At 42.8% G+C, this 17,580-nt stretch overlaps 1 protein-coding gene across 5 annotated transcripts in view; it reads left to right on the plus strand.

The window, feature by feature from the left end:
* The window catches only part of GALNT18 (polypeptide N-acetylgalactosaminyltransferase 18), a 279,026-nt gene that overhangs the window by 23,168 nt on the left and 238,278 nt on the right, over positions 1-17,580 (plus strand). For 2 of the 5 annotated variants that reach the window (XM_087744745.1, XM_087744755.1), the window contains exon 2: positions 6,963-7,228. In XM_087744745.1, coding sequence (XP_087600871.1) covers positions 6,994-7,228 — 235 coding nt within the window. In that variant the 5' untranslated portion in view covers positions 6,963-6,993. Of the gene's footprint in view, positions 1-6,489; positions 6,831-6,962; positions 7,229-17,580 lie in introns of those variants that run through there. The other 3 variants (XM_087744773.1, XM_087744764.1, XM_009461448.2) reach the window with 3 other exon arrangements.

Below are 17,580 nucleotides of genomic sequence, written 5' to 3' on the forward strand. Positions count from 1 at the left end.
CTCTTATGAGCAATTGAAGGAAGTCACTTTCCACCTATTTAATGAATTTTTTTGGAACGTCAGAAAACATATGGATAATGGTGATACAGTTGATGCTGCATTTAGTTGGTACTTGGGCTGCAAAACCTTCCTAGGAGTTTGCTCTCCAAAGGCCCTTGAAACCCATTATGCATAAGGAGAAGCTCCATTCATATATTAAAAACTGATGAAGACAGAAAGAACAAAGAACAGGAAAAAGAATCATTAGTTTCCAAAAAGATGATAGTCATGAGTAGGGGAGGTTGGGATCTGCTTTGCTCAGCATACGTGGACATGATCAGAAAAGCACATAAATAGTGAGGATACCATATTCACTATAGTAATTTCTAAAGCTAACTGCAAAAGGTTGGAGAAGCCATGACTCTGAATGACAAGTTGATGAAATAGCAAAATATGAGAGAGCCTACACCTAGAAAGACCAACAAACCTACATCTAGTTTATTACTGGGGTTTATATTTATGTAACTGAGGAGATCTTTGTGACTAGTTTGCTGAGTTTAACTTGAGGCTTGGTGACAGTCAAGAAACGTAACAGTGTTAGAAATTACAAGGAGCTGAGAACAAGATAGCATGTGAAGTGATGCATCAATCTGGGCTGCCATGTCATCCCATCTCAAAAAGAAAAAAAAAGATGAAAGGAGAAAAGGACAAAAAGTAATTGAAGTATTCCTTTCATGTGAGACGAGAGTGCATATAGGAGACTCAGCTTGGCCAAGAGCCATCTAAGAAGGACTATGATAGGCCTATACAATCACAGATGGAAAGATGACTGCAAAGTGATAGTTCACATTTCCTTGGAATATGAGAAAGTACAGGTTCAAAAAGGGATTAATTTGTGAATTTGTAATTGCTTACATAGCTAGCGTAAACAATTGCTTGGTTGCAACCTCTGACACAGAAAGTCTTTAAGTCATTAAATGCGTTGAAGCTTTGCCAGACAAAGCCTGGCAAAAGGACTATTCTTGTCCCTAAATGTTCAGAGCTAGACAGGAGTTGTAAATAGGATATTCGGCTACATCAGTTTTTGGTTGACGTAGTACAATGATTTGTATTAGTGTAGTTAAAGATAGAAAAAACAGCACTGAGAACTGGGTTGAGAAAGCCAAGATTTTTAGATATCACAAATGATTTCATGTTTACTAATTTTTTGCTTCTGAACATAAAAAGATTAAGAGATTGAGTGGGCCACAATCTCTGGAGATCTGTTTCAAATGTATCCGAGGTTTAACATCCAAAAATGAAGATACTTGAAGTTGCTTAGGGACAGAGTTGTCATTGGGAGCTTGGGGGTAGATACATGACAGCTTTGAAAAGAACAGAGCAAAATGCTTCTCTGAGTAACTGTAGATGTGCCACTTGCAAAGGACCATATGTTGCATCTTTTACTCATACTGGTGAATTTCTGGTCACACACGATTCACTTGAGATGGATTAGCTGAGAGTTTTGCCACAAATAAATAGTGCAGTGTAATGCTGCCAGAAAAAATAAATCACACTAGTGCATAAAAGTAACTAATAAAACAGCATAGCAGAGATCAATTAAAGTATAAAGTGATTTTGGATGCTTTGGATAGAAAAACATTTTGGAAGGACAAATGGACAAGATAAGCCTGGCAAACACTGAGAATGGAAAATGCCATCTGGAAACAAAAAATACAGACGTAAATTTTATAGCAACTGTATAAGGGGGATGGCAAATGTCTTCTAAGGCATGAATCTGGTGACGAAGGAGAAGACAACATGCACCCATGTGCCCCTAGCTCTTGCAGGTTGCTTTGGTACATAAGTTTCCATTAGATGTTTTAATGTTCCTGGCTAGCTCTGTTCTGCTCCCTTTGCATGAGGTGTTTTCTCATTGCTTTACGTGCAGTGAGAGCTCAATGCAGAAGACAAGATCCAGTTCAGTTTTCAACTTGAAATAGTACGTACACTCTCTCTCTTTTGTTTCTGTATCTTCTGTATTGTTTCATTTCTTCTTTTCCGTGCAAGGTAAATGATTTTGAAATGATGCTTCGTGGGTGTTAGTTCTCCAAATGCTATCGAATGTCTGTGAGCTGGGCACTGCGTTACCTTTCCTCCTTCCGAGTCTGCAAAATGGTGATATGGGGCTGAATTTCACTGTAGTTGATGCTTTGCTGAGTAGTCTTTGGCAAGCAGTGAAAAATTAGGAGTCCTGCGTAACCTAAATGAACTGATGATTCATAAAAATGTCACAAAGGGTGATGTGTAACAGAACTAGTGTAAACTTAAAAGTGGTTATTTTTAAACGAGGAGTGGGAAAGATGACAGGAAATAACAGAAGAGCGCAGATATGGACCCAAAGAAGGCGAGAGAGAGAGAGAAAGAGTAGCGGGGAAGAGAGAAAATGCCAGAGGAATAAAGAGCATGATAATGTATCCCAGCATAACAAGGAAAAAGCAAGTTTTATTTTTTCTCTTGTTTTCCTCCACCCCACTTTTCATCCACTTGGCTTTTTTCCCCTCTCTTTCTCTCTCCCCCTCCCCCCTTTTTTTTGTTGCATTCAGTTCGTGTTCATTATCTACAACATCCATATAACAAATCCCTTGCTTTCACAACCCAGCTCCAGAATATGGAAAAGCATCTCTGCAATACCTGCATATGTCTTTTTATGATTTAATAAAAGTTTCAAGATTGGTTTAAATTTAGTGACAGAGATGACTAGGGACAATAGATACCAAAGATCCTCAGATCACTTCCCTGGGGACTGAACTCATGGACTTTACCTTCAAAATACAGAAAGCTAATCTCTTTTGGGGAGCTAAAAAAACAGCTTCATAACTTGAACTGTTTGGAAGAGCTCATCTGCAGAAGGGGTCATCTCTGCTGAAGAGACAGTTTTTGATTGATGTGTGTGCAGACCCGGACAACAGAGCTTCAAAAAACTTACCTACTCAGGGTAATTCAGGCTTTTCTCTGTGTGTTTGGTCATCTCTCTCCACAATGTAAGATGGTGTGTTGCTTCTTGAGTGCCTTTGGAACTTTTTTATCATCTTTCCAAACAAAAGATGTGATCATCGTGGGTGAGAGGGAAGGAATAATAGAAGAAAATCAACTCAGACTAGATAATAATGATGATATCTCCACAAACTAATAGGATTTCAGCTAAGAATCTGGATAGAATGCAATCAAAATAATGTTAAAAAGTTAAGCTTTTCCATTGATTTCTAACAAGGTGTAAGAAACCTGTTCTTGTAAAATGGGATGTAAATACTGTTAGTTCTGATGTTTCACTACTGCTTTCTTCAAGGACCCTCTTACTACTAAAAACGTTTTAGTCCGCATCAAAATGCACCAACAATTAGTTGTTAACCATATCTTTTTCTATCATTTCCATTCCCTGAACTGTAATGATAGGTAAGAAATACTAATTGAATTACTTGCCTTACAGAACACTTTAATGCAAGGTAAGTGGCAGCTGTATTTACTAGGTTATGAGGTTAATATTTCCTCAGCAATAGTTGAAATGGTGTCTTATTACAGTAGTGTAGTTGGGGGCAATTCATATTGAAGCCTGTGATACATACAAATTTTAAGAAGTTATTTTTTCCATTATCTAGAGTGAAACAGAAGTGAAATAATTTGCATAGCATGACATAGCAGATCAGTATCAGGACAAGGATAAAATCAGACACCTAGTTTAATGACCTGCGCAGTAGATTGTACTGCCTCAACACCTGAAGTAGAACTTTCAAAAACACTACTGTGGTCTAAGAGAAGAAATTTCATAGACCTTGTCCTCCCCTATAATTTAAATGTTCAAAAAAAGAACCATTTAGGGCTTTTATCACCTAATTTTCTCCACGACTAGAATGTGAGGCTGGCAGCACTTCTGTTCTCCTATTGTTCCTTTTCCTGTTTTTGTTCCAATTAAATTATAAAAGTGGGCTGCTTGTGTATTTGTATAAAACCTTGCACAAAGGGGTCTCATCTGGATTGCAATACTATACAGTAAATCAAAATGACAAAACCACCCAATTTCTAAATGGCATACACTTGGATACCTCCAACTTTGTATAAACTCATAGAAGACGACTTCTAAAGAGACCAGTCCAGAATATTATTACCAGAGACATGAAAGCAAGCATGTCTTTCATGTATTAAAGCATCTGGAGGTTTCTGCTATGAAGTCAAACACAGTTTTAACACTAGATTCAGTAAACTCAAGGCTCAGATGAGGAGACAGGGAATTACTGTTCTGCTGTTGAGGAGTGCAGCTTTGGTAGTAGGAGAATGTAGTTATAAATGAAATTATGTTTTAAACATGATCAGAAAACTGTTGGGAGCAAAGGGCTAATGAACTATTAATAGTTACTGTAATAAAAGGTTAATCAATTATGTGCTGTTGTAAGCAACCCATTAGGCCTGTGAGACATATTAGCCATCTTTTTTCAAACCTTTATGTCACCCATGGATGTGCTGACAGTCATTAGTAACAAGTACTGTTCATATTTGTTTATAAAAGCAGTTAGTTTTTTGTTAATATTTTATAAACTTCCATGGAAAATATGACTTATTAATGGTTGTTACTCGTCCCTTATCTGGATTGATTTCAGATAAGTTTTGCTTTAAATTGAGAAGTCCAAGGCAGAGTCCTCGATTCTGCCTAAATTGCCAGGGCTGAAGAATTTATATTTTGTGACTGCAGGCAGAGTTTACAAAGATTAAAGCAAGTTGAGATAACGCTGTTATCAAAGACTTAGTGCTCTCGGTTGCTACCAGCTGTGGAGGTGTAACACTGAAGTACAAAGATAGGAAATAGGGAAATAAATGATGCTATAGACAAATGTTCATCGTAGACCAAGCAGGATAATTGACTCATGTGATGGAGCTGTACTAGTATATTCTGTCAATATTTTGTCTTTTATAAAGCTTGAAATTGTTCATTGACTGGTTTGACTAGCAAACTTTCCTATATTACTAACAATATTTTTTTTTTTTTATGTAAATGTATACTCTTTTTCCCATTCAAATACGTTATGTTATAATTTTCTAATTTCCGAATGAGTTCTGTTGGGCTAGCCTCCTTTAGTGTATCACTGGGGAAGTACTTATAAACTGGCTGAAATTTCAGTTGGTTTTCAGAGAGGCTTAGAAGACTGAGGAGGCAGTTTATTTGTTGAGCTTCATTGGCAGAGTTTATGGCAGCTTCTCTTGGTGCTGTTTTTGTATGTGTTTGAGTATCCGTAGTTTTTACTGTTTCTATGGAGTACCAACTGATGGAAAGGAAGAAGTCATTCTGCCCTTTGCAGTACAGTTGCCTGCCTTCGCTCTTGAATACTGGGTCTTGCTTATAATTCGTTTGAAAATAACAACCTCAAACCCTAAGACAGATCGTCCGCTTTTACTGCTATTAAGATATTGAAATGCACGTTCAAGATATTGCAGAGTTTGAACGCTCACACGTGTATGCTTCGGAGTGGTAAGTCCTGGTATCTGCTGTGCCTTCTGCACACAGACAGAATAACCCTCGTGTAATGATCAGTGTGGAGCGTGACTACGTACTACAGTATGGTCCACAGCATTTGTTACTTCTTGCTTTCACTGGATAAGAAGTACTTAAAATAATTTTAGTCTGTTGATTAACAGGTGCCTCATTGTTCCTAATACCGATCATGCTAATGTTACATTTCTGTCTTGAGACTATCAAAAGAAAATGATCTCATTTAGTATGAAAGTCCCTTTCTAATCAGAACGGAAGAGATTTATCTACTGTCTACCTTCTCTCAAATCAGTGGGATTTCATATTAAGAGGAATTAGCCTTCTTAGTGTTTCCAAAAGCGTATGTAAAACGTGAAGAGAGGAAAGCAGCATGGGTACGCTGAACTAAATTGTGAGTTACTGGTGTTGTCCCTGATACAGAAGCTGATTCTGGCTAGGGTATACTCTGATACCGTGTATTCCTGTGGAAGTGGGGGAGGCCATGGATGGATACTGGGACTTGCTGGTGTGGATGCAAGCAACAGTTAGCTACTGCTAATATAACCTCCCCGGGGAGGGGGCACGCAAACAGGCTAAAAGACAAACATATCGTAATAGCGGGTGGTCGCTGGGTACCCGGCGCTGTGGAACCGGGAGCTCCGGTGAGCCAAAGGCGTGTCTCCGCTCTCACCCCCTCCAGGCAAATGGATGACTTTCTGTGTGAGCGCATCTCCTAATGATACCGGCTGCTCTCCCCAGCCAAGCGGCAGAGCGTTCACCTAGCAGCAAACGGGCGCCGGCTGCTGCTGCTTCCCATCTAGGCTGGAAACTCTTTGCAGCCAGCTACAGCAATAGCAGGGAGGCCGCCGTCCCCGCCCTCCCGCCCCGGCTTGCAGCACGGCGGAGGGGCCCCCGCCTCAGTGTGCGTGTGCGAGGAGCAGGTGGGCCCCGCGGTAACCCCGCCCCGCGCGGGTCCCCGTCGGCCATACGGTGATGGCAGCAACCTCCCTGCCAGAGCAGGCTCTTTATTGGAGGAGGGGGCTGTCAATCCGCGGCCGAGCAAGCCCCACTCCCCGGCAGGCTGCTCCCGAGGTCTGATTCTGGAGCCGCGGCCGGTTGCGATGGGAAGCGGCGTCGGAGGGAACAAAGTTTGCAACACTTGGGCACTTGGCTGCCCGCGTCCTTGATGCCCCTGGCAGGAGCCGGTGCCTGAGAGCAGCGGGCGGCCGGGCGGCTGGCGCGCCTTGCTGGTCTGCTGTCGGCACTGCTATCGCAAAGTTTCAGCTATTTTAATGTACTAAAATCCAGGATTCTAATTATCAGCCCTCCCCACCCCCACCTCTCCTTCTAGGTAGGCGACAAATATTTTTATTCTGTGGATTAGAGAACTTTTTGCATGGAAATTTACTGACTTCTGAGTTTCGGGGAAAGGGGGGAGAGGATTTATTTTCATCACAGTTTATTTTTGTTTTCTGGACCACAGGATTTTTGGAGCTATATGGAGGGATCTCAGGATGGTGTGCACCAGGAAAACCAAAACTTTAGTGTCCACTTGCGTGATTTTGAGTGGAATGACTAACATCGTCTGCCTGCTGTACGTGGGCTGGGTCACCAACTACATTGCCAGTGTTTATGTGAAAGTGCAGGAGCCGATCTCAGAAAAAAAGTTAGAGGAAGACAAAGGGGACACTTTAAGGATTATAGAAAGGCTGGACCATTTGGAAAATGTCATCAAGCAGCACATCCAAGGTACCACCTTACCCCCCGCTTGCTTTCCCTCCCCTCCCCTCCCCACCCCGCCGCTTGCCGTGTGCAGTCGCCATCCCCTCCCGCCGCCCTCGTTGTGTGTGCCTGTGACATTCCTGTCGCGACCGGCGAGAGCCGTTCCTCAGCCCGGAAGAGCCGGGGGCTGCGCGGAGGCTGCGGTGGGTGTGGGAGTCCCCGGCGGTCCCCTCCCGCTGCCTGGCGAGAGGCGCGGCGGAGGCGGGCGGCGCGGGGGGGACCTGCCCCGCTCCCCTCCCTCCTCCCGGGGCGGCCTCCGCCGGCTGCGGGGGGTCGCCCCCACCCGCGGAGAGTGGGCTGTGGGCGGCGGGGCGGCGGGGGCTCGGTGCCGGGGCAGCTGGGCGGCGGAGGGCTCCGGGGCGGCTCGGCCCGGGCGCTGGGCAGCGGCGGCAGCTCCGCCGGGCTGGGCTCGGCCTGGTGCTGTAATAAACCTGACCTCAGCTCCCTGCCTGTCTGTGTCTTGCTAAAGTAGGGGGTCCGCGGGGAGGGCTCGGCGCCAAGGGCAGGGGAGCCTCTTCCTATCTTGCCGTTACCGTCGTTGATTCGTATTTGTTATTTTTCTTTTCCGAAATGGGTTGCTGCGAGGGGAATTTTTGTTCTTCTCCCCCTGTAAGCCTGACTCTGCTAATCCGTGCTGGGAGTCTGTGTGTGTCCGGGTGTGCTCAGGGTTTTCCCTTAGTGCTGCTGTAGTGCTGGGAGCCGCTTGGGATTGTAACTGGGGCAATCTCTCATTTGTGTAATGTCTTTTTAATTTGATCTCCTTTTAATGGGAGCTCTGGGAGGAGGGTTGAAGGGGGCAAGCAGTGGGGGAGAATATGATTATTTCCTGGGAGTTTAGGATCTTACATGACTTTGCTTTACTGGGTGATCTTTAGTGTCTTCCTTTATGTTTTCATCATCTACGTGGCATCATACAGTCGTTCCCTCAGTCTGCTAAGTGGGTTGGATAGTAAGGAGGCTGAGGGTGGGGGTAGGTGAGAGCTCTTACAAAATCTAGAGGGACCATCTTTCTCTGCTTCTGCATAACCTCCACTGAATGTTCAAATCCCAGTTCTAGTCTTGCCTAAATCTGAAAAGGGAGAGCAAACCATCTGGTAAAGGATACCTATCACCAGTGCACAAAATCTCGCTCACTTCCAGGCAGCTGTGGCCAACTGGTCTCGTGGGAATATAAAGAAAGGTGGAGCAGGCAGGGTAGCTAATCCCATATGAATTGGGCTTCCCCTGCTTATCAATACTCATAAGTTTGCAGTACTATTAAAGCCCAGCTACTTTGTTGCAACTTGTGTTAATGTTTTTTTAACTATGACACATCACCATTCAGTTTGTATATGCCTTTATTTCTCAGATAGTCTTGTCATCGTGGATAAATTAGTAAAATAGGACTTTTTTTCTGGAGGATGAGTTATAGCAGCTCCTGCAAGTTTTAAGTTCTCTCATGCAGTCCTTAAGTTTTTCTTGATTCCTGAAATGGACTTTAAAAAGGAAATATATTCTTGTCAGTGTGCCAGTGGAGTGCACTGTGGAAGCATGTATGAAGGCAGGGATTTTTCAAAAGGCACTGTTAAGAGTTAGATACAAGAAATTTATTGACTTTCCATATGAGGTTGGAGCATAACTCCTTCAGGTTTGTTGGTGTGAGGCTCCAATACTCTTACTTCTTTTGAAGGAAAATAACAGTGTCCATATCAGCATGTTTCTTTGATCAGTGGTTCTTCTCAGAGTGGTAGAGAAAGGTATAGGAGAGTATAGCATGGATTAGAGCATAAATTTTTTTTTGTGTTTTTTTGTGACTATGCATAAACCAAACCAGAAGATATTTTCCTTAAATAACATTTGTGTGGAAGTTGAAGAGAGTCTTCTAAAAATAATTAAGTGAGCAGTTTGGTAGTAAGTACTAACATATATTTAGGGGGGAAAAAATAAACTTTACAGAGTTCTCCTACCTTATTGAAACCACTTAGTCTTTAAGATAAATAAATAAAATAAAAATCACAGCTTATTATCCCTAAGTGGATTTTCTGTGCTTTTGCTTGCCAAATCGCAATAACTGGGGTTCACAAGGAATTCCTGTGGCAGAGATTGCAGAATAAGATGTTATTTTAATCAGATTTTGCTTGTGAGATACTGTGAATTCTGGGTCATGGTGCAAAACTCTCTGAAGTCATTGGAAGGAATATTCCTAGCTGGGTTTGGGATGAGCTTGGAGTTTAGCTTTAAGAAATTATAAGTTTGAGATTCATTGGCATAAATTGGCTAAACCAGCTGCCATAACGGTTCTGGTCAAGGTTATAAGGGTTATCTGTAGTTTGCTATTAAACTTTTCCTTGGACCACTTCTTTTTTTATGTTGGAGAGAGGTGTCAATAGCTCAGATGTTCTGCAGTGCTGAACAGGCATGAAATTAGCACGGGTAATAGAATTGCATTCCACAGGATATCCTGCAAATACCAGAGAGCTCTAACTGCCATGTTTTACACATGGGGTTACGCTAATATTTCATTTTAATTTGTTTTCTGATTGAATTGTTTAATTAGATGCTATCTGGGAATTCCTTTAGCATATAAATCGCAGTCTTGTAATATTTTATCAAGTGTCCTGGAAATGAGAAGGAGTAAGAGGTGCCTTCGTATAAAACGTTTTTTAAAGTATGTATTTTTTAAGAAGACATTTTCATGGCAAGAGAAGTATCAGACTGAAAAGAGATTTCCAGATAAGAGAAGTTCAGGAAAAAAAGGAGAGCTTACCACCTTTGGAAGAAGGGGCAGGTGACTCAGGAGGACTACAAGGATGTTGTGAGGTTATGCAGGGAGAAGATTAGAAAGGCGAAGGCCCAGCTAGAACTTAAACTGGCCACCACCGTTAAAGATAACAAAAAAATGTTTTTACAAATATGTCAGCGACAAAAGGAGGGCCAGGGAGAATCTCTATCCTTTGTTGGATTCAGAGGGAAACATTGCCATGAAGGCTGAGGAGAAGGCTGAGGTACTTAATGCCTTCTTTGCCTGAGTCTTTAATAGTCAGACTGGTCATCCTTGGGGTTTTCGGGCCCCTGAGCTGAGAGATGGAGACAGGAAGCAGAATGAAGCCCTAGTTGTCGAAGAGGTGGCAGTCACTGACCTGCTCCCCCACCTGAAAGCTCACAAGTCCATGGGGCCAGACGGGATCCACCCGAGGATACTGAGGGAGCTGGCAGAGGAGCTGGCCAAGCCACTCTCCATTATTTTTCATCAGTCCTGGTCAACCGGGGAGGTCCCAGATGACTGGAAGCTAGCAAATGTGACGCCCCTCTACAAGAAGGGTCGGAAGGAGGATCCGGGTAACTACAGGCCTGTCAGCCTGACCTCAGTGCCAGGGAAGGTCATGGGGCAGATCATCTTGAGTGCCATTATGCGGCACATGCGGGACAACCGGGTGATCAGGCTCAGCCAGCATGGGTTTATGAAAGCGAGGTCCTGCTTCACTAACCTGGTCTCCTTCTATGACAAGGTGACCCGCTTGGTGGGTGAGGGGAAGGCTGTGGATGTTGTCTACTTGGACTTTAGTAAGGCCTTTGACACTGTCTCCCATAGCATTCTCCTGGAGAAGCTGGCTGCTCGCGGCTTGGATGGATGCACTCTGCGCTGGGTTAAAAACTGGCCGGATGGCCAAGCCCAGAGAGTGGTGGTGAATGGAGTCAAATCCAGTTGGCGGCCAGTCACGAGTGGTGTTCCCCGGGGCTCAGTGTTGGGGCCAGTCCTGTTCAGTATCTTCAATTGATGATCTGTACGAGGGCATTGAGTGCACCCTCATTAAGTCTGCAGATGACACCAAGTTGGGTGGAAGTGTCAATTTGCTGGAGGGTAGGAAGGCCCTGCAGAGGGACCTGGACAGGCTGGATTGTTGGGCTGAGGCCAACTGTATGAGGTTCAATATGGCTCAGTGCTGGGTCCTGCACTTCGGTCACAACAACCCCATGCAACGCTACAGGCTTGGGGAGGAGTGGCTGGAGAGCTGCCTGGCAGAAAAGGACCTGGGGGTGTTGGTTGACAGCTGCCTGAACATGAGCCAGCAGTGTGCCCAGGTGGCAAAGAGTGCCAATGGCACCCTGGCTTGTATCAGGAATAGTGTGGCCAGCAGGACCAGGGAGGTGATAGTGCCCCTGTACTCGGCACTGGTGAGGCCGCACCTCGAGTACTGCGTTCAGTTTTGGGCCCCTCCCTACAAGAAGGACATTGAGGGGCTGGAGCGTGTCCAAAGAAGGGCAACGAAGCTGGTGAAGGGTCTGGAGCACAAGTCTGGTGAGGAGCGGCTGAGGGAGCTGGGGTTGTTTAGCCTGGAGAAAAGGGGGCTGAGGGGAGACCTTATTGCTCTCTACAACTACCTGAAAGGAGGTTGTAGCGAGGTGGGGGCGGTCTCTTCTCCCAAGTAACAAGCGATAGGATGAGAGGAAACGGCCTCAAGCTGCAGCAGGGGAGGTTTAGGTTGGATATTAGGAAAAACTTCTTCACCGAAAGGGTAGTCAGGGATTGGACCAGGCTGCCCAGGGAAGTGGTTGAGTCTCCATCATCCCTTTTTATTTAAAAGATGGGTAGATGTGGTGCTTAGGGACATGGTTTAGTGGTGGACTTGGCAGTGCTAGGTTAACGGTTGGACTTGATGATCTTAAGGATCTTTTCCAACCTTAACGATTCTATGATTCTATGAATGAAAGTATGCATGCCTTGTGTTCCAAAAGAACAGTATGGAAAGGGAAATACTGGTATTGGCCAAGAATGGAAACATTTGAATGCACAAGTATGTACCTGCCACATTGCAGATCTTACACCGCTGTGTATCCACACTTCTGCAAATGTTGAAGGATAATCATTTCTCTGCACACATTTTCTGGATTCTGGAAATGGAATAAGAGCGTGTGTGTCTGCTCTGCTCGTGTGGTACTAATCTGCTTCCTTCTTTCCTCATTATGTGTTAATTTATGTAGTGTAGCCTCTGGACATGCTGTGCAAGAGTCATGCATCTGTATGCTGACTTCTGTCGTAGGCAGTTTGGGGCAGGATTGGCAGCATTGCAGTCTAGTTGGGCAATATGGACCACAGAAAAGTATTTTGTGGAGTGGAAGCATCATGCTGGAACTTGAGCTTAAGCCTGGGAATCATGAATTCTTGGCTTGTGGCCTCCTGCAGCTTACAAGATAGTTTTGGTCAAATCACTTTACCTTTTTACAATGATGATGACCTGCACGCTTTTCAATGGCAGTGTGTTGTGGTAATTGTGTTCATTACACCTGAATGCTACCCGGCTAGTACTAAAGAGATTCCACCCCCCGGCCCCAAATTTTTACTAGGAGGTGTATGTTTTATGCTAGCAGGCAACCCACTGAGAGAAACTTCTGATTTCCGCTTCTTTTTGAGTTTGCAAACAAGATGGTGTATTTTTTGAGATTAATTGTGTGTATGTGGTTTTATGTGTGTGAAAGAAAGGAGGAAAAGACCAGATGGATAGTTTTATGCAAAATGCAGTCCTTTTTTATGTCTAACAAAGGTGTGAGGCACATGTATAATCTAGTACTATTGAGCTTTATTACCAGAAAGTATATTTTAAAGGGCTGAGGTTAATGAATATTGCGTTAAATGAAGTATTTGTGGTTCCAACCTAGGACGTGAAATGAGTTTCTTTCAATTTTATTTGAAAACAGTATGTTCTGTTGAGTTCACAAACAACATACTGGTTCAAAAAAACCCCAAACACTCTCATTTTATTAAAATCAATACAAGAGTGCTTCAGACAGATCATGACACGTTGTTTGTCTTAATAATGGATCATGCATTGGCTCTGTCACTAAAAAACTGCCCTCAGTTGCATGTGTAGTTGGAAGATCATGTGAGCAGGCAGACTGCTCTTAATCAGATACTTAGTTTGTAACAATGACAAGAGGAAAAACACTCGCGAGAAAGGAGCAATTGTTTTCTGCAGCCTAGCTTTAGGCTGTCATAAGTGATGAGTTGAGCCATTTTCTTGAAAAGCTATGCTATGGTTAAGCCGATATCACTTAAAACACCTCATGCATGCTGTCCCATTTGTCTTATTATGCAATGTCATTTTAATATTTTTCAGCCTTCCTAGTTTTAATCAGATGATGCTTTCATTCCAGCATTATTTTAAAAGATTATGGACTATGAAGTCTATGAAATGAACTTGCTTCCTCACCTTGCCCCCCCCCCCCCCCCATGGGACCTAAACAGAATTAATAAATTACATGCAGTTAATACATAGAGTAGATAAAGTTGTAATCCCACAGTTCATTTCTGGACCAGTTGAATTCTTAGTTAAGATCAATGGATGATTACTAGGACATCTGCATTGTATAGGACTTTGGTCCCTCATCTTTGCAAGCTGCTGCATCTGTTGTTATAAATGGAATGCCAAGCACTGTGTGGACTTGTTTGGAAAAGTTTGTAAGAGAGGAGATGTACGTGTTATCTCTCAACCTGTTGCTTAGAATGATTTGCTCTGTGGATTTACTTCAGCTAATGTTAGCTATCCCATAGCTGGATATCTAATCACCCTCTGTGGTCAGTTGAGGGAAGGACAGATCTCCAGCGTGTGATTCATTCCCTGTATCTTGGACAGGTGTTAGGGTGGAATGATTTGCTTTCAGAAATTGCATATTTTGAGTTAGAGAACTAGGTCAACCCAGATTCTTAATTTTAACCATCTAAAGGTTTGGATAAGTAAATCCTCTTTATTTATTTCTCAAACATGAGGAAGAATGTAGTGTATAAACCTCTGGTGTGTGATAGCTAGGCTTTGCAGCATGGCTAACTAGCTGGATTCCATAAAGTCAGGCTCCCTAGGATTCATGTGGCCACTCCACCATGTCTTACTCTTGTGGTGCTTTCCTTTGGGGAATAATTAATTGTAAAATCCTCCCAGCTCATATCCCTCAAGCTCAAAAGCAATTAGGCATGTTTATCACTCATTGCAGTGTATTTATTCTACTGAGAAACAAATCAGCAGTAGACAGTTGCCCCGGGAACACAGCTCTCGCTCCACTACTGAGAGCTCTCGCTCCACTCACAGTCTCTATACAAGCAGAGAGACCTGCTGTCCCAATGTAACTAATTGCAAGAGAAGGAGCTACTTGGATATGTAAGACATGCAGGATTAATCCCATTATTTTTTCTCTTTAGGCTGTGACTTCTCAAGTCATTCTAGATTGGTGCATGTCAGTGCAGATTAATTTGAATTTAACTTTCATGTTCTTCCATGCTTAGGAATGGGTACACTAAAGAATATCTTAATATAGTGATTTCAGCGAGAAGACTGATTTAAATTGCTTTAAATTTTCAAGCATTGCTGGAAGTTCAGGTACTTCAAGGGCCAGCTACTAAAGACTCAATGATATTGGTTATATTGACTACAACTTGATAATTTATTATTACTGTTATTAAAGTTAGCTTTTTTGTGCTTTTAATATCTTTAGTTCTCTTCTAATTATATTCTTTCTTGATGATTCTTCTACTGAGGATTTATTTTGCCATGGTTTGGACGCAGTGGCCAAAACTGAGAAGTAGGAGTCAGGCCTTATTAGGGTAACTGTATGTTATTGCTGGAGATCGAATGATTCCTTTTGTGATTAAAGTTGTTTTTTCCAGAATGAATTATTTTTCTTTTTTTTTTTTTCTTTCCTGATTGTCAGCTAGATTGCTCTATTAATTTTTCAGGTTTATACAATGGGAATAGTGTGCCAGTTCCTTTTTTTTTTTTTTTTTTTTTGAGATTGTGTCTTTTGAGCCAGAAACAAGAAAAGTTTTATTTGGCTAAAAAGTGAGAGTGAATGGTAGCTTTGTAGTTGGGAAGGGAATTGACCTGGATTCCGTTTCCTTCAATCTAGACAATTTCTGTAGTTCACATGAAAGTCTTCAACAAAAGGTTAAAAAACGAATCGGGAGCAGAGGCTGGAAACTGTGACTTCTATGCCCTCCACAAGTTCTCTTCTTGCTAAACTGGAGAATTTTGCTGCTTCTTTCTGAAAAAGTTCATTTTTGTTGACATTTGTTATCTCTGCATAATGGCACAGCTTCAGTGGAAAGAGCGGATTGTGTACTACAATCTCTGAACAGATGATTTATGGGCTGTGCAGAGATGGAGATAGCTGCTCTGCTTAAGGTTCTGGACTCAGCTCAGTGTTTCATTTATGCTGGCTAGGTGTCACTTTGGAAAATGTTGCTCAGGTTGACACAAGCAGCCTGCAGCTGTGCAGAGATTCAAACGCAGGTCTTCTGACTTTCTGCTAGACTGTTATGCCCCTTTTAGTACTAATAAGTGATTTTATCTACATGACCAAAATATAGATAAATATGTGTGAAAAGAAACATAAAGCAAGACCCACACATAGCTGTTGTAATTGTGTATTATGTGTGAGATCAGCTTGGTGCCAGTGTCATGCTCTCTCGTGGCAATATCCGCCTTAGCAGTCCAACGTAAAAACCATTCTTCCACTTGGGCATACTGTGGCCTGGGGCTGATTGTGATCTGCCAGTTAACTGTTGTTGCATGCAAGGGCAGGCAAAGAGAGCGGTGCAAGGTGTGGCTCCTGTCAGGGCCTAAAACTCAAAAGAGCCTTTGCTCGGAGGAGCCTGTTGCCGAAGCCACTGTATGATGTGATACATCTGTTCTTGTTTACTGGGTCAGAAGAAGGTGGCTATATCTGTGTACAAGGTACACTCTCTGTGTTTCTGAAACAAACGCAAGAGTGTTATTGTACATTGAGTTCAAGACTATGTTTTTAGAGGTGGCTCCTACATGCTAATGATACTTACTCTCTGCGTTTAAGGAACATGACACAACTCTAGAATCACATCCCCGTGTATTTGTTTGTGGCTGACGGAGTTTTATTTTTTTCTCTTGCATGAGCTGAGTGCTTGTGAAAGAGTCTAGTCCTCTGCTTCCAGTAGTACAGGATCTGGACCTGCAAGTGCATGTGTGCAAAATATGAAGCTTTCCACTATATTATAAAAACAGAGACTACGAACACTTGTTTATCCCTGAACCTGGTGTGGGCTGTGTGGTTTCTCCATCATCTCTAGAGCAAAAAGGTTTGAAGTTTGTTGCCTACCTCTATCTAATGTTACTCCCTTGCTTGTGAGAAGCCACAGAAGCAGTTTAGTTTAATTCTGTGTTCAACGGAAAGGCCTTGTCATCAACATTGTACTATGAAAGCATGCACAAGCTGCAGTATGATGCGATAAGGTAGTATTATCCATCTGAATGTTAGAGACATGTTAAGTAAAGAAAACCTATGGTGATTTTAAAAAGTGAATATTGGGCTCAGATCTTGAGACTGCAGTGGCAGTTGTGAAGATGGCTTAGCTGCCTTCCTGAGGATGATGGGGAATCCTTGGTTGCCATTAGACCAGCCCAGGAACTTGATCATCAGCTGTTAACATGTGGAGTGTGGCGAGGGACGTAACACACCTTGAATCATCTTCAGCTGGTTAACAGCTGTCCTCATTTGTTGCAGCCGTAAGATTATGTTGTTAGCTACACTTGTCCCAGAGATTGGAGACTGGACTTGGTATGGCGTGCTGTGGTGTCTTGGGATTGCCCCTGAGTCCAGAGCAGATATTGTGTGACTGCTGATAAAAAGTGAAGTAACTTACGGGTCCACAACTAGCAAAACTACTTCTTTAATGAAATAAAATTTCTGTTTAATGCAAAAGTGAAAACTGACTTCGTATCTTGTCATGCCTCCTCTGAGATGAATTTTCTTTCATTTGTCTGCTATATTATTTTCCTTTTAATCTCCCTTATTTGTATTTAAGAATGTCTTCTAGTCTTCCTTGTTTTGTTCAGTAGGCCATATTATAATCAGAGTCCAATGGTACTTCCATCATCTGTGGAGGAACCTTTCTGTGCTGCCCTTGGCCTTCCAGTGCTACCTCTGTAGCCTCTTTAGAACCTTCTGCGCTCCTTTATTGTAGGGACTTGAGAAATAGCTCAGTAACAGGCTGCTTGGTGGGACACGTGTGGACAGATACGCTGAGCAGACACTGAAATTGCCAGGTACCTGAAGCTTAATGCTCTGCCTTAATGCTGCTGTTACCATTAAATCTATTCTGACTACAGTTGTGCAGTGCAGATGTGTTCTCTGTGTAACAACATTGTTTCCGTTTTCTTCATAAATTTTCTCTGCTCTACTGGTGTTTTGTAACCAAGGTGCTATTTTTAACATGATATCCTGAGTTTCCCGAGGCAAAGATCTTTAGGAGCCAAAACCATGACTGTAATTATTACAGCTCTCCAGCACCTCCTCTACTTGGCTTTGAAAATGAACAA

Source organism: Nipponia nippon, unplaced genomic scaffold, assembly GCF_047370975.1.
Source record: "Nipponia nippon isolate SJK-2023a ecotype South Korea unplaced genomic scaffold, ASM4737097v1 scaffold_10, whole genome shotgun sequence".
Taxonomy (NCBI): Eukaryota; Metazoa; Chordata; class Aves; order Pelecaniformes; family Threskiornithidae; genus Nipponia; species Nipponia nippon.